The 20,925-nt window shown below is 54.8% G+C and overlaps 1 protein-coding gene and 1 pseudogene across 1 annotated transcript in view; one reads left to right on the forward strand and one right to left on the reverse strand.

The window, feature by feature from the left end:
• The window catches only part of LOC136381375 (cadherin-23-like), a 360,324-nt gene that overhangs the window by 178,292 nt on the left and 161,107 nt on the right, over nucleotides 1-20,925 (forward strand). Inside the window, exons 7-9 of the mRNA XM_066350013.1 lie at nucleotides 5,748-5,942; nucleotides 10,559-10,687; nucleotides 19,033-19,111. Of these exons, the coding sequence (XP_066206110.1) occupies nucleotides 5,748-5,942; nucleotides 10,559-10,687; nucleotides 19,033-19,111 (403 nt within the window). The remainder of the gene's footprint in view (nucleotides 1-5,747; nucleotides 5,943-10,558; nucleotides 10,688-19,032; nucleotides 19,112-20,925) is intronic.
• Nucleotides 2,519-2,624, reverse strand: LOC136381569 (U2 spliceosomal RNA; annotated as a pseudogene).

Here is a 20,925-nt window from a genome sequence, read left to right on the forward strand (position 1 = left end):
CAATGCTCAAATCAACCAAGCTATTTTTAGAGCCTGAGGCTAACTAGGAACATCTGAGCTAGCCTCAGAGCACAGGGCCACACTCGAACCAATTGAGCCACTGGCTGGGAAAGGGAAAAAAAGAGAAGGGGAAGAGAGAGGGGAAGAGAAGCAGATAGTTGTTTCTCCTGTGTGCCCTGACCAAGAATTGAACCTGGGACATCTGTATACTGGGCCGACACTCTGTCTGCTGAGTCACTGGCCAGGGCCCTCTTTCTGAATTTTAAAATGCCCATTCATCTAAGTTCATGATGAAGACATTAACTGTTTACACTGTTTCTAATACACCCCTCTTTAAACAGGGCTCATCTCAGGCTGCCTGTGAGGTATTTTATTACCGTAATAATAATTACAATGACCATTTATTGAGTATTGCTCAATATTGCTGTGTGCCTGGCTCAGTGAGCTTTTTTTTACATCTTATCTCATGCACTCTTTCTTACAACCCTAGGAGGTAGGTACTGATATCAGCTTCACTTTTACATTTTCTTTTATGTGAGGAAACTGAGCCAAAAGGGAAATTTAACAGCATATGTCTGAGGTCTCCAGCCAGAAAGCAGAAAGGCTGGGACTCAAACTTGGAGTCCACACTCTGAGCCACGAAGTTTTACTGCCTGCGGTATACTTGGAAACCCAGGTGCGCCTGCCCTGTGGAGGAAATCTGCTTGCGTAGACCTGTGAGCACATCTGCACATTTCCATGGAACAGCAGCTGGGTGCTCAGATGTGGTGATTGATGACTGTCCCCTCACACCTCATTTCCCTGACAGAGCATGGCGTCCAGGACCCAAAATGCAGGAAGTCAGCATTCTCTTCTCTCCAATGGCTTGTCCCTTCTAAGAATATGAGTGGCTCTTTGCCAGGCCTATTTAAAACCTTTTCTAAGTTATGCAGAAATTAAATGGGTTTCCACTGCAGGGCATGAAACATAAAAGCCAAGAAGGTCAGACACAAGACCATCCCTTCTTTTTTTTCCTTTTCTTCTGTCTTCTCTTAAATCTTGCTCCTAAATCTTCTGATCAGACGCTCAGAGAGCCTTTGCAGAGGCTGCGCAGTGCAGAGGGGTGAAATGCCCTCTCCTACCGGAGGCAGGGGCCAGAGAGCTGGGTCTCTCGGAAACCGTCCTGGATCTCCTCTGGGCACCAGCTCATGTGGGATGTGTTTGAAATGCCATCTAGTGCCCCACAGAGGGCTGGCTGCCGTGAAATCAGAGCATGCCCTTCCCTCACGTGGCAGGAACCACAGGTCCCAGTGGAGTGTTTTGTTCTGGAGCGTGGGGCTGGCTCCGGCACTGTTGGATCTGGGGGTGGGGGTGGGGAGGGAGAACTGTAAGTCAGCTGAGAACATTATAAAGATCTCGATATGAGTGCCACCGTTGTGGCATGCCTGGGCAGAGGCTGGCCTCTCTGAGCCTGGCACCAGGGGAGTTCAGTCTTAGGCTTTACTCACGGTGGCTCTGGGGATGTAGTTGCAGAGTGCCTATATCCATCAGGGTCCCCCAGGGAACAGTTCAGCTCAGATAGTTCCAGTAAAGGCATTTCAGTGAAGAGACAATGGGTGCTCAGAGGAGGGGTAGGCATGGCTGTGGCATCAGAAGATGCCAACACATCAGAGACTAGCAGCAGTGGGAAACTGGAACTGCCCATGGGGCTGAAGAGGGAAGGGGAGGGGAGGGGAGAGGAGGGGAGGGGAGGGGAGGGGAGGAAAGGGAAGGGAAGGGAAGGGAAGGGAAGGGAAGGGAAGGGAAGGGAAGGGAAGGGAAGGGAAGGGAAGGCGATAGTGCCGCCAGAGGCCACCAGAAGCTGAGCCAGGGAGGAGGGGCTACTGAGCTGGAACTGGGGGAGTGGGGAAGCGATACCCCAAACTATTTCTCTTCCTGACACCTCCCCAAACTCTGAGCTCTAAGCAGCACCTGCCATTGGCAAAAGCCAGCCAGCAAGGGGGCCTGGAATGCAATGAGGCTGCCCTAGAGTGGGCAAGTGGAGGGGAAAGGAGAGGCAGAACAGGGTACTCCGTAGATCTGGGGATTACAGACAAGAAATACCCAGCACAGTATCATTAAAATTCATAGTGCTTCCTGACAACTTTCTGCCCTTGAAGGTGTTCTTGTCTGCAGTCCTTTAGAAGGTGTTCCGACAATAAAATCACAACTGCCATCTTTGAAGTGCTTATTATATGCTGGGAAGTTTACACTCATCAGTTTCTGTACTCTTCGTCCTAACCCTATGAGATTTTATTAACTTCAGTGTACAGAGAGGGGATTAAGGGTTGGAGAGATTAAGTAACTAGTCCAAGGACACACACCGAGGCTGGGGTTTCATCTGAGGTCTGTCCATCCCTGAAACCTCACCCTTGCTGCTCTGCCTCCTTGCACACCTGATTTTCTATTGGAGGGAAAGAGAACATCTGTTTTCCAAGCCACAGAGCAGGGAGAGCAGACCTAACAAAGGAAAAGCACGTCAGAAACCCAGAAGTATGAGGGAGCGTGCTGGGCTTAAGCAGCACAAACAGCTCTACCGCCAGGAAATAGTAAACGGGTAAGAACAGATACTACCCGTGATCTTAGCTAAAAAGCCAAGAAGCCACACCTCCCAGGAAATAACGTGTGAAAGAGGAGACAGGGCCAGACCACGAGGGCCTGCATTCTCTGCAGAGTGGCACTGGGGGTCATGGGTGTTGTGGAGGGAAGGGCCTCCCCTGCCTGCCGCCTGTCCTCAGGGCTGGGGGGGAAGGACAGGGTCTAAGCCTGTCTCCCCTGTCTGCCGCCTGTCCTCAGGGCTGGGGGGGAAGGACAGGGTCTAAGCCTGTCTCCCCTGCCTGCCGCCTGTCCTCAGGGCTGGGGGGGAAGGACAGGGTCTAAGCCTGTCTCCCCTGTCTGCCGCCTGTCCTCAGTGCTGGGTGGGGAGGGACAGGGTCTAAGCCTGTCTCCCCTGTCTGCCGCCTGTCCTCTGGGGGGGAAGGACAGGGTCTAAGCCTGTCTCCCCTGTCTGCCGCCTGTCCTCAGTGCTGGGTGGGGAAGGACAGGGTCTAAGCCTGTCTCCCCTGTCTGCCGCCTGTCCTCAGTGCTGGGTGGGGAGGGACAGGGTCTAAGCCTGTCTCCCCTGTCTGCCGCCTGTCCTCTGGGGGGGAAGGACAGGGTCTAAGCCTGTCTCCCCTGTCTGCCGCCTGTCCTCAGTGCTGGGTGGGGAAGGACAGGGTCTAAGCCTGTCTCCCCTGTCTGCCGCCTGTCCTCAGGGCTGGGGGGGAAGGACAGGGTCTAAGCCTGTCTCCCCTGTCTGCCGCCTGTCCTCAGTGCTGGGTGGGGAGGGACAGGGTCTAAGCCTGTCTCCCCTGTCTGCCGCCTGTCCTCTGGGGGGGAAGGACAGGGTCTAAGCCTGTCTCCCCTGTCTGCCGCCTGTCCTCAGTGCTGGGTGGGGAAGGACAGGGTCTAAGCCTGTCTCCCCTGTCTGCCGCCTGTCTCCAGTGCTGGGTGGGGAGGGACAGGGTCTAAGCCTGTCTCCCCTGTCTGCCGCCTGTCCTCAGTGCTGGGTGGGGAGGGACAGGGTCTAAGCCTGTCTCCCCTGTCTGCCGCCTGTCCTCAGGGCTGGGGGGGAAGGACAGGGTCTAAGCCTGTCTCCCCTGCCTGCCGCCTGTCCTCAGTGCTGGGTGGGGAGGGACAGGGTCTAAGCCTGTCTCCCCTGTCTGCCGCCTGTCCTCAGGGGGGGAAGGACAGGGTCTAAGCCTGTCTCCCCTGTCTGCCGCCTGTCCTCAGGGCTGGGGGGGAAGGACAGGGTCTAAGCCTGTCTCCCCTGTCTGCCGCCTGTCCTCAGTGCTGGGTGGGGAAGGACAGGGTCTAAGCCTGTCTCCCCTGTCTGCCGCCTGTCCTCAGGGCTGGGGGGGAAGGACAGGGTCTAAGCCTGTCTCCCCTGTCTGCCGCCTGTCCTCAGTGCTGGGGGGGAAGGACAGGGTCTAAGCCTGTCCATTGAACCTGACACTCCTCCAGAAACAGTGGCAACTCCTGGCCGTTCCCCCTGGGGGCCCTTTCCAGACCGACTCCACACCTTATTGAGGACACCCTTCCCTCGAGCAGATAGACCTGGAGGCTGACTGTTTGCACGCCCAACCCAGGTCCTCAAAGAAGCTGCTCAAGATAGTGACACAGGGTGCAGGTCATGGCCAGCAGCATGGAGAAGGGGATGCCCTTCTTGAAAAGAGCCCTGCAGGTGTCAGAAGGGACCCAGTCATTGTCCCAGTTTAAAAAAGAGCACAGAGGAGCAGAATCGTTGTGTCTCTCCCCTCAGGGAGCTTAGAGCCCAGTCCCATGGTCCTGCTAGAAGGTGCACACATGCTGGCCGTGGACCTTAGCGTCACACAGAAGAGTCAGGGGAAGAATTGCCATCGATATTTTCGAGAAGCGTTTGGTATAGAGCTTGAGATCATGGGCTAGCCCCGAAGTCAAGGCCTTCCACTTCCTAGCTCTTGTGACCTGGGCAAGTAGCTTGACTTCCCTGAACCTCATCTTCCTTTTTGAAAACTGAGAAATAGCTAGCTACCACCTGGAAAGCTACTTGTCGCAGAGCTGACAGGTGCAGCCCCAGCTCAGGAGCTGGCACATGCTAATCCGTCAACAGGGGCGTCGAGTTTTACCTTATTGTCTCCGCGAAGGGCCTCATTACACTGTCTATCTTCAGCTGTGTTCAGGGCGCACTAAATTATGAATAAATTAACTCACCCAACAGTTAGCAGACAGGGCTTACCAACCAGTCTGGTGGCGGGCACTGCGCTGATGAAAGCTGACCGTTGGGCAGCAGATGCGAACAGATACTCAGAATATAATGTGCTAAGTGCTATTGCAGAGAGATTCCTTCACGTCTTCCTGGGGGATACTCATAAAGTCTGACATGTGCCCAGCACTGTGCTAGGCAAGGCAGATAGAGCCTGTCTTCCGTGGAGCACATGGGCTATAAGGGAAAATAGGCACTGACCATGGAATTACAGCAGAAATGTGGGGGACCGTTAGTATGAACAATGGCGTGGGGGCACCTAGTAGAGACTGCCCTGACCTAAGGGTCTGGAAGATCTTCACGAGGAAGTTGCATTCAACCAGAAACCCCAAATCATAACGGGGCAGGGGCCTATACCCATCGCTTGGCAGAGGCAACCACAGAAGGCTCCCAGGACATGGTAACATTTGAGCAGGCCTTGCGGGCCCCTCTTATGGTGGGCACCATGCCCCAGGGATGGCGTGTGTGTGCCCACCCCAGGGCAAGCCGGGTAGCCTCTGTGCTGCCAGGCAAAGCCCCAGGACCCCTGCCGTATGCCTGTTGCACACGCCTCCCAGCTCCCTGCCCTTGACGCCTCCCGACTGCAGACGCACGGTGTCCTCCAGAGCAGCCCTGGCCCGAGGCTTGGGCAGCCGGGGTGCGCTCAACAGAGGAAGCGAAACTGCCAAGAAACGGGTTTGGGGACTGAAAGGCTCTCATCCAGAACTCCAGGATGAGCAGATCATTTTTGGAACTGGCGCTGTTACAGCCACCAGGAGGCCATCAAAAAAAGGGGGGGAAATAGATACTGCATCTTAAGTTCCTCTGAACCCTCTTAGAATAAAAATGACAAGGCCGCCAGTCTGGTGGCTGCAGGACCGTGGTTAATGGCTTTGGGGGATAGTCACTGATGAAGGCAGCTGCTCTGAGCTCCACTCACCCTTTTATTTGCTTTACCTCACCCCAGGACACACCGGTGGGGACACCCATCTTCATCGTGAACGCCACAGACCCCGACCTGGGTGCAGGAGGTAGCGTCCTCTACTCCTTCCAGCCCCCTTCCCCGTTCTTTGCCATCGACAGCGCCCGTGGCATTGTCACGGTGACCCAGGAGCTGGACTACGAGACCACGCAGGCCTACCAGCTCACCGTCAACGCCACGGTGAGTCGCCGTGCTGGGCCCCAGGCAGCCAGATGTGGCCTCCTCCCACCTTGGGAGAGTGGCAGAACATCGGCCTAGTGCCTGCCACTCGAGGCTCTGTGATCATGATGTGGGTGATAGCAATGGTAATAACAATGGCTGACGTTACTGAGGGTTCATGTTGTGTCGCTGACATTGTGCCGAACACTTAAATGAATTGTCTTTGTTAAACCTCACAAGAGTCCTGACTTATAAGTATTATAAAGATACCTGGTTTACAAATGAGGAAACTGCTGCAGGACAGAAGCCATTCGCTAACTCGCCCATAGCCACCCCGCAGCTGGACTCCAGTGCCCGACGGGTAGCCCCGCAGGACATTCCTAGTGCAGGGCAGCCTCTCACCCTCTGGGACACAGACAGAGGTGGGGCCCCAGCTGGGTCCTGACATTCCTAGTGCAGGGCAGCCTCTCACCCTCTGGGACACAGACAGAGGTGGGGCCCCAGCTGGGTCCTGACATTCCTAGTGCAGGGCAGCCTCCCACCCTCTGGGACACAGACAGAGGTGGGGCCCCAGCTGGGTCCTGACATTCATAGTGCAGGGCAGCCTCTCACTCTCTGGGACACAGACAGAGGTGGGGCCCCAGCTGGGTCCTGACATTCCTAGTGCAGGGCAGCCTCTCACCCTCTGGGACACAGACAGAGGTGGGGCCCCAGCTGGGTCCTGACATTCATAGTGCAGGGCAGCCTCTCACTCTCTGGGACACAGACAGAGGTGGGGCCCCAGCTGGGTCCTGACACCACCCAACACACCAGAGGCAGAGGAGTCCAGGCCACTGCTCTAGAGTGGTGCTACACCGTAGAGAGCACCCGCCTGTGCCAGGATGCCGGTCCTGGGATTCCAGGATGAGTTAGTCAGGAGAGGGAGGCGGGAAAGAACTCGTCATCCCGTTTCACGGCTGATGCTGTCGAGACTCACAGTGATGAGTGTAGAGGAGCAAGGACCAAAATCAGGTTGTCTGATGCCCAGTCCAGTGCTCATGACCAAGAGTCTCTGAGTCTGCAGACCATCACAGCCATTTTCCTTTGTCACCAGCTGTTTGCTAGGGTCTTGGGGACATCCAAGCCATACCTTAAATTTGATCCTACCCCTGCCCTCCCCTCTTTCCCGCCCCTGGTCACTGCCTCCGGGCACAGCTGGAGCCTTCAGCTGGGGGCAAGGAGAGTTGATTTGTTTACAAAGCTCAGGCCAAGAGTGAAACAACTTACTAGAGTCCCTCTTGACCCTCCAGGACCCTTTCGCCTGACACACGGCATCTACTCTTCGGCTCTATGTCACTGCAGTGGGGGCTGCCAGTAGTTCTGGGGGCCCCACTTGGCAGGTCACGGAGGCCAAATCTCTGGGAAAGACACATTGGTTTTGAAAGATGGGCTTCCTGGGCTTGGTCAAGATGCAGTGGCCGCTGGAGAGCCCACTGCAGACAACAAACACCCTCACTCTTGCTTTTTGCCCTGGTTACATGTTAGTTGTCTGGGAGGAGTTGTGTGTTGATATTCACAAAGTTGACTTTAGGGATCAGGGGACTCACAAGGCTCAAAGCTGCTTTGCACATACCTGTGCCCGTCCACGTGCCCCTGCACCCACACATGGATGGTGCCCTCCCCCCACCCTGCACCCACACATGCATGGTGCCCTCCCACCACCCTGCACCCACACATGGATGGTGCTCTCCAACCACCCTGCACCCACACATGCATGGTGCCCTCCGACCACCCTGCACCCACACATGCATGGTGCCCTCCGACCACCCTGCACCCACACATGGATGGTGCCCTCCCACCACTCTGCACCCACACATGGATGGTGCCCTCCCACCACCCTGCACCCACACATGGATGGTGCCCTCCCACCACCCTGCACCCATACATGGATGGTGCCCTCCCACCACTCTGCACCCACACATGGATGGTGCCCTCCCACCACCCTGCACCCACACATGGATGGTGCCCTCCCACCACCCTGCACCCACACATGGATGATGCCCTCCGACCACCCTGCACCCACACATGGATGGTGCCCTCCCACCACCCTGCACCCACACATGGATGGTGCCCTCCGACCACCCTGCACCCACACATGGATGGTGCCCTCCCACCACCCTGCACCCACACATGGATGGTGCCCTCCCACCACCCTGCACCCACACATGGATGGTGCCCTCCCACCACCCTGCACCCACACATGCATGGTGCCCTCCCACCACCCTGCACCCACACATGCATGGTGCCCTCCCACCACCCTGCACCCACACATGGATGGTGCCCTCCCACCACCCTGCACCCACACATGGATGGTGCCCTCCCACCACGCTGCACTCACACATGGATGGTGCCCTCCCACCACCCTCCAGTCGTCCACACCTGGGCCCAGAAACACACAGATGCTTGCTCTCCTTCTCACTGTGAACCTGTTCGTATGGAATAATTGTCACGCACCATAAAAATGGCTGTGGGCAAGTGAGGAAGAGACCAGAACAGCGCACAGGCGTGGATCCGAGGGGTGGGGCCTATGAAGAGGCCTGGGCTCAAGCTAGGATTGTGTATATAACTAAACTGCTGTTAATCTCCCGCCAATCAGGCCTTGAAGTGGGAAAACAGGAGGAGCACAGAACTCCCTTTGGTACTGATGGCTCCCACCCCCCGATTTACAGGCCCCTCTCAGGGCTGGTGCTGTGCCCGTGGCCACTGGGCAGTCCGCCAAGGAGATTCTGCTACATGGCATTGCAGAGAGCAGTGTGGGTCCCGGCCACCCCCGAATTAGTGCCAGGGTGGGAACACATGAGGACTCCCCTGGGGACAAGCTACTGAGAGCCAGTGGCCCCAGAGTGACAGCTGGCAGCCTGGAAAGGTGCCAACCCTGCCAGACAGGCCCACTGTCCTTCCCTTTCTCTAGCTGTGGGTGCAGTGTGGCCTGGGCGTGGGTGTCTGTGGCAGGAGCAGGACTCAAGCCATAGTGAGGGACGGGAGGGCCAGGGCCAGGCTGGACCAAGCCATCTGCCAACAAAAGCCTGGTAATGGCAAATCAGAGCTCCTGGCAACCCCGCCCTAAGAAATCACAGGACTTCCTGCCAGGCCTCCCCCCGGCCCTGTCTGCCTGGTGGCTGTGCACGTCCCTGGCTGAGAGCTGTCACACGGCAGCAGTGGACACCATGGTTTTGGAGCCTGGGAGACTGCCTCCCCTGTGGGCCTTCTCAGCTCCTCCTGCCTCCAGACTGCTCGTCATTGCTGCACCCGCTCTCCATCCTGAAGGCCCTCTGCTCTCTCCTGGCCGCCCCCAAGGACTCTTACGACAACAGCCTTCCTTCTCAAAGGTCCTGCAGCTCTGTCCGTACAGGGCGGGAATAGGCAGTACGTTTGCACTGTTCAGATCACCCCAGACAAACCAAGGCAAGTCTAAGCCGAGGACCCTTGCTCTTCAAATCCCAGCCCAGAGAATTTACAAGCCAAGAGTCCATTGAGGCCATTCTATTGAGCCCTTTCATCTCACAGAGAAGGAAATTGAGGCTCCAAGAGGAAAAAGTACTCATTCAAGGTGACCCCGCAAGTCAGAGACTGAGCTTAGGTTAGGGCCCCAAATCAAGAGAGTTAAGGGACGATTTTTCTGTCAAAAGGACCTGAGTCCTGGCTACACACTTACCAGCTGTGTGACTCTGGATAAGTTACATAACCTTTCTGAGTCTTTGTAAACTCATCTGACTAATGCACACTTAGTACCTACCAAAGCAAATGAGGTGTCTCGCACAGTGCCTGGTATATGACTGTATTAGCATGGAATTGCTATTCTATTAACTATTGTTATTCAGTAGTAGTAGGCTATTTCAGTGGGCTGTGAATTTTACAGTAATAAAATACAGGTTTCCTTTCTTGGTGAACTTTCATAGGACTAAATTTCCAGCTAACGAGGAGAATATAAACATTGCCTGCCTGGCCACAAGGCCTGTGATCTCTCAGGATTCCTTCCTGGAGTTCCCCAAATGTCATAGGCCCTGGAGCTCCCCCTACTGGTTCTACTGGGAGCATTGCTTGATCGGTAAACCCAGAATGCAGAGCAGGGATGCAAGTCCTTGGAGAAGCCCCTTTTGGGCTCCAAGGGCCTTTCTTCTGAGAAACCCGCATTCTAGTCATACCCTTGATGCCCGGGGATAAAAGAGGGGAGGAAGTGGGCATGGAGAGGGGCAGCGGCCCCCTGGCTGAATTTAGGAACAGAACAAAGGACAGTACCATCTCTTACCCCAAGCTAGTCATCCCACCTACCATATATCCAGGGCGGTCAGGCCTTGGGTGGACTGAGGGCAGGAGACTGGGTTCTACTCTGGGCTGGTTTGTGGAATTGATAAACCACCTTCCCCTGGGCCTTGAGGCCCTGTTTGTGCTTTTCTGCACAGGTCAGAGGTCATGGTGGGTTCTTGAATTCTTGAACTTCCACATACTAATGCTCTTCCCTGCAGGAGCACATGTGTACATGCACACACATACATGTCTGTACACATGAGTTTCATGTGTGTGCAGTATGTTGTGTACAAGTGTGCATGTCTACAACCTCACTTAACCTAAAGCTGTGTGTACTTTCATCCTCTAAGGATCAAGACAAGACCCGGCCTCTGTCCACGCTGGCCAACTTGGCCATCATCATCACAGATGTTCAGGACATGGACCCCATCTTCATCAACCTGCCTTACAGCACCAACATCTATGAGCATTCTCCTCCGGTAAGACCCTTCTGGCCCCTGGGCAGGCTCCTCCGTGGCATTTCCTACTCCCCCAGTCCCTGTGCATGGCAGTGATGGGTGTCATAGCACAGGGAAACACCCAAACCCTCCTCACACAACACCTCACCCCACCTCCTCCCCAGAGAGCTCCGAGTGACCAAGAACAGAGACTTGTCAGGGCAAGTGAAGGGGAGCAACACAGAGAGAGTTATGTGGGGTGATGGGGACACCTTTGGAAAACCCATTCTGGGCTGGAGAGCAGCTTTGGACTCAGCCAGGCTCACCGAAACATCAGTGTGGCCCAGCCGTGTGTCCCCAAGGCCAATAAGTCAATCTGCTTCTCTTGCCAACCAGCACTGCCCAAGGTGGCAGCAGCGTGCCCTCCCCTGCAGGCCGCTCTGACCTGGCTCTTCCTCGAGAGCTCACTGCTCCAGCTGCCCTCCCAGATGCCCAGGCTTTAGGTTTCTCAAGTCCGGGTTTTCGAGGGAGACACCTGGTTATCTGTGCTTGTGATTTTTGTGCCCTATCACAAGGTTAGAGATCACCAGCCAGCCTGCACACTGGCTGCTATTGGGCCATGTGTCCACCTCGGTTCAGTCAGTGGTGACTAGGTGTCTTCAAGAACAAAAAACATGCTACTGCCCTCTCAGCTGTGGGCCAGGCAAGCAATGACCTTGCCTGGTAGCCACCTATGCTTTTGTACAACTGGGATAAGCCATCCACTCTGGGCTAACAAATTAGAAAAAGGCAGCTCCTTTAGGCAGATGAAACCCCTGGACAAGCAGCTTAAGGAGCAGCTCTGGTGGAAAGAAAAATGTGCCTTTCTGGCCCTGGCCGGTGGCTCAGTAGATAGAAAGTCGGCCTGGCATGTGGACATCCCGGGTTCAATTCCCAGTCAGGGCACATGGGAGAAGCTACCATCTTCTTCTCCCCCTCTCTCTCCCCTTCTCTCCTTCTCCTCTCACAGCCAGTGGCTCGATTGGTTCAAGAGTGGCCTCAGGCCTGAGGATGACTCCGTTGGAGCACATCAGCCTTAGGAGCTAAAAATAGCTTGGTTGTTTCGAGCACTAGCCCCAGACAGGGGTTGCGGGTTGATCTGGGTCAGGGTGCACGCAGGAGTCTGCCTCACTATCTCCCTTCCTCTCACCTAAAAAAGAAAAAAGTGCCTTTCCTTTTGAGAGGATTCAAGGATTCAGTGGGCTTAGAAGAAAGACATACAGTTTTGAGAGCAGAGTGGGGCACTGACCTGAACAAGTGGACATTCAGGGCCCCACCTGCATAAGTGAGAGGCAGGCTTCCCTGACCAGGCTGCAGACTGTGCCCCTGGGCCACCACAGTCCAGGGAAACCTGACCTCCAGCTTGGAGACTGGGTCTGTCCTGGCTGTCACTCTATGCTTCAGTGTCCAAGTGTGTAATGGTAGCCACTTCCTTCTTGACCCTGAATATGGACAGAGGATCTAACAGGAAGATCCTTTTGGCTTCCTGTGGCAGGTATCTGAAGCTGCTTTGAGGGTTGCGGGGACCACTCAATGCTCCCCACCAAGCCATCTCTTTCTCGGTGGTCTATTTACAGCAGAAGCTCTAGCTTTCAAGGCTGAAGGCTGTGTCCCCCCAAACATCGTTGCTAAGCTCACATCTTCTTGCCCAGGGAGGCTTTCCCTGACTTTTCTGATGAGGCTGGCCCTCCCATATACCCTCTGCCCCTGGAAACCCCCACCTTAGTTCTCAGTGCTCCTAAGCAGCCTGTTAACCTCTGCTTCTCTGATGGACTTAAATATGTCTCAGCAGGGATGTGTCTGCTGTGAGCATGGCACAATAGGGATGCTCAGGAAGAGTTTATGGGATGAAGGAAGGAAGGAAGGAAGGAAGGAAGGAAGGAAGGAAGGAAGGAAGGAAGGAAGGAAGGAACGAATGCCTTGGTCATACCAGCCCTCTCACCCTGCACATCATTTCTCCTGCCTGCTCACCAATTCAAAGACCAAGCATCTGGCCACTTTTCCTAGAATTTTCCCCCGGCTTTATCCTCACTGCCCCACAAACATAGCCATCCCTGTCCCCTCAGCTCTGGTAGAATTGACTCTCCCTGAGCTACATAATTTACCACTAAATTATAGCCACACTGTAATGTTCACTGATGTGTAAGTGGACTACGGTAGAGTCCCCAGTAACCAAAATGCCTGAGTCTCTGGATCTTGTAATAGGCTTCCTGTGGGTCTCCCAGGGCATCATGCCCAGGACCAGATGCAGAGAAGATGGGCAAAGCCAACTCGTCGATTGAAGTGAGGATGTGATGGTGGCTGGGCAGCCGGAGGAACTTGGAGAGGTTTCCTGTGCAGCCACACACTCACCTTGGCCAAATCACACACTCTCCAGATTGCTTCCTCATTGGGAAACGAGGGCTGATAATGTCTCCAGTGGTCCTCTCTCGCCGGAGGGTTTTTAGCACTTGGGGAGAGCACTTAGCAAGTACCAGCATCGCAGACGTTCAATCATGGAGGTTCTGAGTCAGCTAGTCAGCAGTTACGGAAGTTGGAGTGGGTGGGGTCCCATCTTCGGCTTCATCTCAGAATCCTGATAGTTAGCAGGAGACGTGTTGACGATGTGAGTGTTCCCCGAGACCCTCAGGTGTGTTTTCTCTGTCTTTCCTATATTGTAGCTGAGTAATATTGTTTCAGATCTGCATGTTTCTGAATGTTTCTAGTCCTTCATTCTGTGTTCTCTTCTTTTATTAATAACCTAGATACTTACTAAGCCCTTCCAGTGTGCAGAGCCCTGTGCTAGGCCCTCTCCTCTCCAGATAACTCCACGGACCCCTGCCAGGGTGACCGCTCAGGGCAGGCTGACAGGGCCTTTGCCTCCCTTGGCTCCTGCTCCTCTGATACTCAGGTTCTAAGCGTCTGCTATGTTCCCTCTCAGGCTCTGGGACCTGCTGTCTCTTTGCCTTGCCAGGACTGTCCCTACGGGACACTGAAGCCTTCCTTCCTTTCTTCCTTCCTAAGTTGGAGGTTTGGGGCTCTCCTGGGCACTGGCCTGGTCCCCGAGTGCCACAGAGGCCTGTCCATGCCCACACACCTCTGCCCTTCCTCTCTGTCCCCACGCGTGCAGGAGTTCTCCAGTGTCCCTTGCTCTTGCACAGACAGCATTTTCCCGACAGGCCAATTCCCACACACCCAAGCCTGATTTTTCCAGGCTTCGAATTGGTTTCTGTGCCTTGGTTCAGACACTCCATGTTCCTTTGCAGTGTGGAGCCCCGACTGAAGGCAGCACCTCCCAGGCCGGAGCAGGGCTGAGGAGCAGCACCCCCTGTCTCCTGGGTGGGAGGACCCCGGTGTCCCCACTCCCGGCCCGGCCTCCGCTGGCCTGGGGCCTCCATGCAGACCCTTGTCCACTCTCCCTGGCTCCCCATCTTTATCTGCGGCTCCCAGCATGTATGCCTCTCTCTATCAGAGTATCAGGCCAGCATGCCTCATCTAAAGTGTATATATTACCTAATAAAATCCTTCTTATTTGGGATTATTGCATCAAATTTTCATTTCCTCACTCGGGCAGCAGCATGTCGGCCTGCCCGTCAGTGAAGGGCCGATGGAAGGTGAAAAGAGTGGATAAACTGCACAAATTACTGCCAGCCGATGCCTATCGGCCCTTTGACTGGAATTGACTGGAATTAAGAACTGAGAAATAGGATTTTCTGCCTCAGAATCTGCTGTGGCAGCTCCTGTCAGGAGCCCCTTCAGCCCCCACCGGCCTCCTCCCAGAGACGCCTCCCACTCCCGGAACCATGTCCACCGTCCAAGTCCTTAATCCTGTGGCAGTCGGGGCGGGGTGGTCCTAGCTGGGCTGGCGGGAGGGAGGTAGACCAGGACCCCGAGGCCAGGCAGAGCCCGGTCTGGTTCTGGCTTCAGCTGCTCCTGGCCAGCTTCTGTGGGAGGAGGCAGGCCTCAGAGGGAAGGAGAACCACACAGTCCTAGAAAAGTCCCAGCTCCGCCGGACTTTGCCCCGACATCCCTATGGGAACCAAGCCTCATAGGCTCCTAGCTCACCCACCCCTCACCTTGGCACACCCACCCAGGGCCACCCCCACACTGCCTTCATTCCCTGGTCACCCTCACCTCACTTTGTGACCTTAAGCACCTGAACCCTCAGAGACCGCTTCCTCAGAAACACCACGACTGGAGGCTGTGATGAAAAAAGTGAGGGAGCCCATGTTGGGTGCCCAGCATAGTGCTTGGCACATAGTAGGTGCTCAATAAATGCTGGCTTTCCCTCAGAGAATGCCTTATCTCTAGGGTGGGAATTGTTAATCTGGGGTGCTGGGGAGTCTGAATGTGCTAAAATTGTTTGGAACGTCACATGCATTCTGGGAAGAGCCACCTCAGTGTTCATCGTATGCTCACGGTGGGCCCAGGCCCATGAGTAGCATTTAATAGCATTTGCTGTGTCCCAGGCGCCCTCCCCAGTGCTTTACATGTACCTGTTGCTGAGGGATGGGAACTATCATTTTTTAAATTTTTTCTTAAATGGGAAGTGGGGAGGCAGAGAGATAGACTCCCACATGTGCCCTGACTGGGATCCACCCGGCAAGCTCCCTACCGGGCGATGCTTTGCCCATCTGGGGCCGTTGCTCCATTGCTCAGCAACTGAGCTATTTTAGCACCTGAGGTGAGGCCATGGAGCCATCTTCAGTGCCTGGGGCCAGCTTGCTCCAACTGAGCCATGGCTGCAGGAGAAGAGAGAGATAGAGAGAGAGAAGGGAGAGGAGGAGAGTGAAGAAGCAGATGGTCACTTCTCCTGTGTGCCCTGGGAATCGAACCTGGGACATCCATATGCTGGGCCAATGCTCTACCACTGAGCCAACCGGCCAGGGAGGGAACTATTATTACACCCATTTTATAGAAGAGGAAAACAAGGCAGTGAGAGGTTAAGTAACTCAAAGGATTTGTACCAGGCAGTCTAGCAGACCTTGACCCTGTTGATGTAGTATTCTTCACCACAAGGAGTCGGGACCCCACAGGCCCATGTACCTTTCTGGGTCAGGGGAGCCTATTTCCCAAGAGGCCACCTCCTTACAACATGGGTTCTGGTGAAGGAAAGGAGCCCCGGTCAGGGTGAGCCCCATCTCTCAGCCCTCCTGAGCCCTCCCCTTGCTCTCCTGGCCACCCCCGAGTGCACCCAGCTGGGTCTGTCTCAGGAGAGGTGCCCAGGCCCAACCCCCAGTCGGGTGCCCGCTCCAGGTCAGCACAGGCCTGTCTTCTCCGTCTCCTCGTCTTTGCAAATAAGTTTCAGTATATTGAAAATATAATCTGAAACACGATCCATGGGTTCCCGAGAGCCCCCATTCCTCCCTGTTAATTCCTTCTCATAACATTTCTAGTCTTTGTGGCTACACTTGTATTAAAAGCTCAGGGTTTTATTAAAAATGGATTTATTTACCCAAAAAGAGATGAAATCCCAAACTTTGTCAGGAGCCTTTTAGAGCTGACTTTGTGGCATCTCAGGTGTGGCTCTTCCTGGGGAGGCCAGCCTCCTGTCACCTGGGGAGAGCCAGCCTCCCGTCACCTGGGGAGGCCAGCCTCCTGTCACCTGGGGAGAGCCAGCCTCCTGTCACCAGGTCCTGGGTTGACTATGAGACCCCTCCGATCCCTGCTCACCCAGGTGGCTCCAAGCACCCAGGCAGGTGTACCCACTGGCAAGATACACTCAGGGCTGTGGGGGCTGAGGGTTCTCCGGCCACCAAGTCCCCTCTCTGCACAGGCCAGCGATGCCCCCGCCCCAACCCTATCGTCCTTCAGAAGCCAGGAGCAGCCCAGGGACCCTCAGGCCGGAGCACATGTGGAGCCCACACCGTTGGGGCTGTCAGAAAGGGAGTTGTCCTCAAGTCCAGAAAGCCTGTCCTGCAGCCAGAACCTTTGGCCAGAGTCCTATACCCTCAGGGCCTCCCGGGGCAAGTCCAGGCCTCTCCTAAGGGGCGAGTGACCCAGGGTCACAATCTTCCTGGAGGGTAATGTTGGTGGGAAGCAGTGTAGACCTTAAAGTCTAATGCAGTGCTTCCCAAATGACCTCCCACTGATCTCCACGCCTGGGCTATTAACAAGTGTTACATGAACGAATCTGTCTTCAGAACAGTAAGTCTGGGGACCAAGATTAGCAGGTTTCTTTACCACTTTACTACTTCCAGGAGCCAGTGATGCCTATTGCGCATCTCCAAGGGAGGTATGGGCTAGGTATGTCTTCCCAAATCTGACATGAGTAACGTTTATAAAGTGCTGACTCAGGCTATACACATTGCAGCAACCCCTTTCGCAGGTAACCCTTGTTACCTGAACCTGCTGCAGAGGCAGCATCCCCGGAGGGAGCCCAACTACCTGGATTTGAGTCCTGGCTTCGTCGTTCACTTGGAAAGGCTGCTTAACTCCTGTTCCTCAGTTTCCACTTCTGTGCAGTGGGGCTGTCTCGGGTAGTTGTGAGGTGGAATGAGTTAGTGCATAAGAGCATCTGCAGCAGTGACAGGCACAGCGGGAGTGCTTGAGACAGGGCCGCTCTTGCTGCAGTGGCTGCTTCATGGTCGCTGACACAGCGCGGGTCCTCAGAACCCACTTTGTGAGATGCTCATTAATGGCATCTTACTCTGACTTCTTCAGAACAGTCTGCTTCTCCCAGGGGATCTAGCCAGAGCTCCTCTCCCAAGGGGAAGCGGCCCAAAGAAGGGGCCTGACCTGCTTTCTGCGCAGCCTGGGCCTCTGGACCGTGTACGTCTCTCTGTGGGAGTTTCTTCTTCTGGAACATCCTTGCCTCTCAGCCCAGCCTAGAGGTGTCTGACCCGCTGCACAGCCGGGCCCAGGAGGGGGTGGAGAGAGGCTGTGCAGGGCAGCAGGGACTGGGGAGGGGGGGTGGCAGGCGCCCCTCCTGTGTCCTGGCAGTGAGGACAGGAGAATTTGGAGGGGAGGCACCTTGCACCCCACAGTTCCACCCTCCCAGTCAGAGGGCCCATGTCAGGGAACAAGCCTCTCGCCACAGGAGAAAGGTACTCAGGTGGGGATGCAGGGTGCAGCCTGTGGGACTCAGCCTTCAGATGATGAATGGGTGAGAGGCACCAAGGCCACAGGGCCCTCCATTTGCAAGCAGATGTCAGGACTGATATTTCCCTAGGGGACAGGGACACTCTGTCCTGATGTCTAGTATGCAGGGAAAACTGCAGCCTGGGCCAGAGCCTGAGGTGGGCGTTGCATAGTGGGCAGGGTGGCTGGACAATGGCGCGATGGGGCCTGGAGCGCAGAGTGAAGGCTGCTGGGAGCCCGGGGCGACTCAGCACATGGTAGGATCCTCTCATTCATCTGTTCATTTATTCAGCCAAGCACTGATGTTTGAATGTGCCTGTTCAAATAGAGCTCTTCCTAGAGAAAGCAGTGCTTCCAAGTCCCTGCCCGTGCCGTACCTTTTACCTGGGTTACCTTCCTCTTCATTCTCTCTCCCTGGTGAACTCCTGCCCATTCTTTATGACCTCATCCTAAATGTCGCCGTACATATACATACAACCCTTTGCCAGTTCCTCCAAGTGGACATCTGCACTTTGGGGTACATTTCTGTATCTAAGTATCCCCATATGTGTCTAGCAGTGTCTGTGTATATGTCCTTGACCCCATACCACAGACTCTATGCTCCCCAAAAGCAGGGACCCGTGAATCCCTATCCTGGTAGTCCTAGCTCCTGGCCCCTTCTCCTCCAGTGCTACGGGGAAAATAAGTGGGGTGTGGGACAACCATTTGAGGTAGGAACTGCCAGTTGCAGTGCTGGGTGAGGCATGGTTCATAGGGCCATGGTGGCCTCCAGGATTGCCACAGCCATCCATAGAGATAGTTGCTTTCTGGATTTATGATGCCTTCATTTGTAATTAATCAGTGGTATTCTCCTTTACTCAGGTCCTAGTGAAAACAAGACCCCAGGGTTCTTGCTGTTATTCATTATGATGGGGCAAACTGAGACCTGAGAGGTGCAGCAACTTTTCTGAGGTCACACAGCAATTTGATTGGTGACTGAGATAGAGACCAGATCTGTTGTACCCAAACTGGCTGCTCCTCCATCAGCTCTTCTTTCGTGGATGGTTCAAACAAATTATGGGAGATGGGGAGGGGAAGGGAGAATGAGAGTATCATCAAGGTTGGGCCTCTCCGGAGGACACAGGTGTTTGTCTACGGGCCTCAGTGTATGTCCCAGGGACGGGGACAGCTGAGGCCTGAGCACTCAGCCCCGACTTCCTTGACTGACTGGCAGCCGGGCATCCGCCTGGGAGAGAAGCCCCAGCCAGGAAGCTGGGCAACCACACTCAAGTACCTTCTTTCCCTACCAGGGCACAACTGTGCGTGTTATCACCGCCATTGACCAGGATAAAGGACGTCCCAGAGGGATTGGCTACACCATTGTCTCAGGTAAGGCCTAGGCTACTCCTGGTCCCTCGCCACCATAAAAAAGAGCCACTGCAGGAGTGTCAGGCTCTGCGGGTCTGAGGAGAGGTCCAGGGGCATGTAGGAGAGTGATATGAGGGGTCCTGCCCCCCAGGGACAGCTCTGGCCAAAGGACCTGGGAAGGAAGCGGACTGCGTGAGGAGAAGGAAGCAGGGGAGGAGGAGCAGAACTTGGGAGGAGGCTAAGCCATCTGGGGCTGCGTGGGTGATGCTGGCACAGGAGCGTGTGCCAGCTCCTGAGATCTGAGGCATCCGGGCATTTCAGGGCTCTGACCTGGATCATCAGTAACCTCCTCCAGGGCTCTGGGTTTTCTTTGTTTGTCTTTTCCTGATGAAAAGATAGCAGTTTTGACATTGTTTTAGAACAAGTAGGGCTGCAACTTCAGCTAGTTTCATGTTCTTTTCATATTTCTGACCATTAGAAATGTACGTGTCGCCTTGAACATGGCGGGGAAGACCCGTAAGCCCTCCTGTCCCACACTGGGCTCTTGTTGAACGGAGTAATGACTGACTGCAGAGAAGGCTCTGGGCAATGGATTCCCTCACCCAGGCTTCCACCCACAGCCTGGCTGAAGCAGCAGCTCTGTTTGACTGTACAGGGCTGAGTGGCTTAGGAGCACAGAGCCGGGGAGATACCCGTGAGAAGCTGCTCAGTCACAGGCAGATGCTGGTTCTGTCCCTGTCCTCCAACCACCACGCACGCATTGCATTCCTGTTCTGTCCACTAGTCAGTGAAGGGTCAGCCTGGCGCATCTGGGCAGGCCAGACTGGTAGCTGAGAAGATGACAGGCCACAAGGCCAGTGTTGACCCCATCTCTCCTCTCTACCACCCCCGAGGATAGGGAATGGCATTTGGGGGGCATTTTCTCCCTAAAATTCAAAAGACACCACAGCGTAGTGATCAGGAACATAGAAGATGGAGTCGTGAGCATATTGCCTCGGCTGGGTTCCTAGACCTCCTCTTCTCACCCATAAAGTGGAAGCAGTAAGACTACCTACTTCGGTTGGTTCAAAAGTCAGAAGACAATGTATGTAAAGAGCTTAGTTGATGTATGTAAGGTATTTTGTGTTAGCTGTTACTATTATTATTACTGCTCAGAGCTCATAATACCTGAATTTAAAACCCAGGGGTGTGCTGGTAGGAGGCAGACCTCTCACATCCTCGGAAATGCAGGAAATCAGGGGTATTATGGACTCCCTATGATTGGTAGCTGCCGGCATGGTTACTATTGTGCCTCTAAGCCCAAGGTACCCAGGGCCCTGTCAAATGCCAGACCAGCTCACGTGCAGAGCAGTAGCAGTGTGGGTTTGGGCCTGTGCCTCCCCAACTCTGCTTTCCCATTCTAATACCAGCAGAGAGTAACCCTCAACATGTATTCATTGAATGAATGAATGAATGAATGAATGAATATTACTTTAGGATAGTGGGTTTTCAAACTCTAGTAAGCCCAAGAATCATCAGAGGCTCCTATCAAAGATGTAGAATCCTTGGCACTGATAGAAATTCTCATTCTGTAGGGCTGGGGTGGTGACTGGGCATGGTCCGTCCTCGCAGTACCTCAGGCGGTTAGATGCAGGTGGTTCTTAGGCCACGATGTGGGCCAGCCGGTCCCAGGAACCCACTGTGCAGGAGGCAGGGTTCCCTGGGAATTGGGAACTCGTCCAGCGGTCAGAAGAGGAGAGCGGCCCAGGCTACCGCTGGTCTCTATGAATGCTTCAAACTGGGAAGTAAAGCCAGTAGCTCCTGGTGACAAGTACCTGCACTGAAGATGAGAGGGA

The sequence above is a fragment of the Saccopteryx leptura genome, chromosome 9, assembly GCF_036850995.1.
Source record: "Saccopteryx leptura isolate mSacLep1 chromosome 9, mSacLep1_pri_phased_curated, whole genome shotgun sequence".
Taxonomy (NCBI): Eukaryota; Metazoa; Chordata; class Mammalia; order Chiroptera; family Emballonuridae; genus Saccopteryx; species Saccopteryx leptura.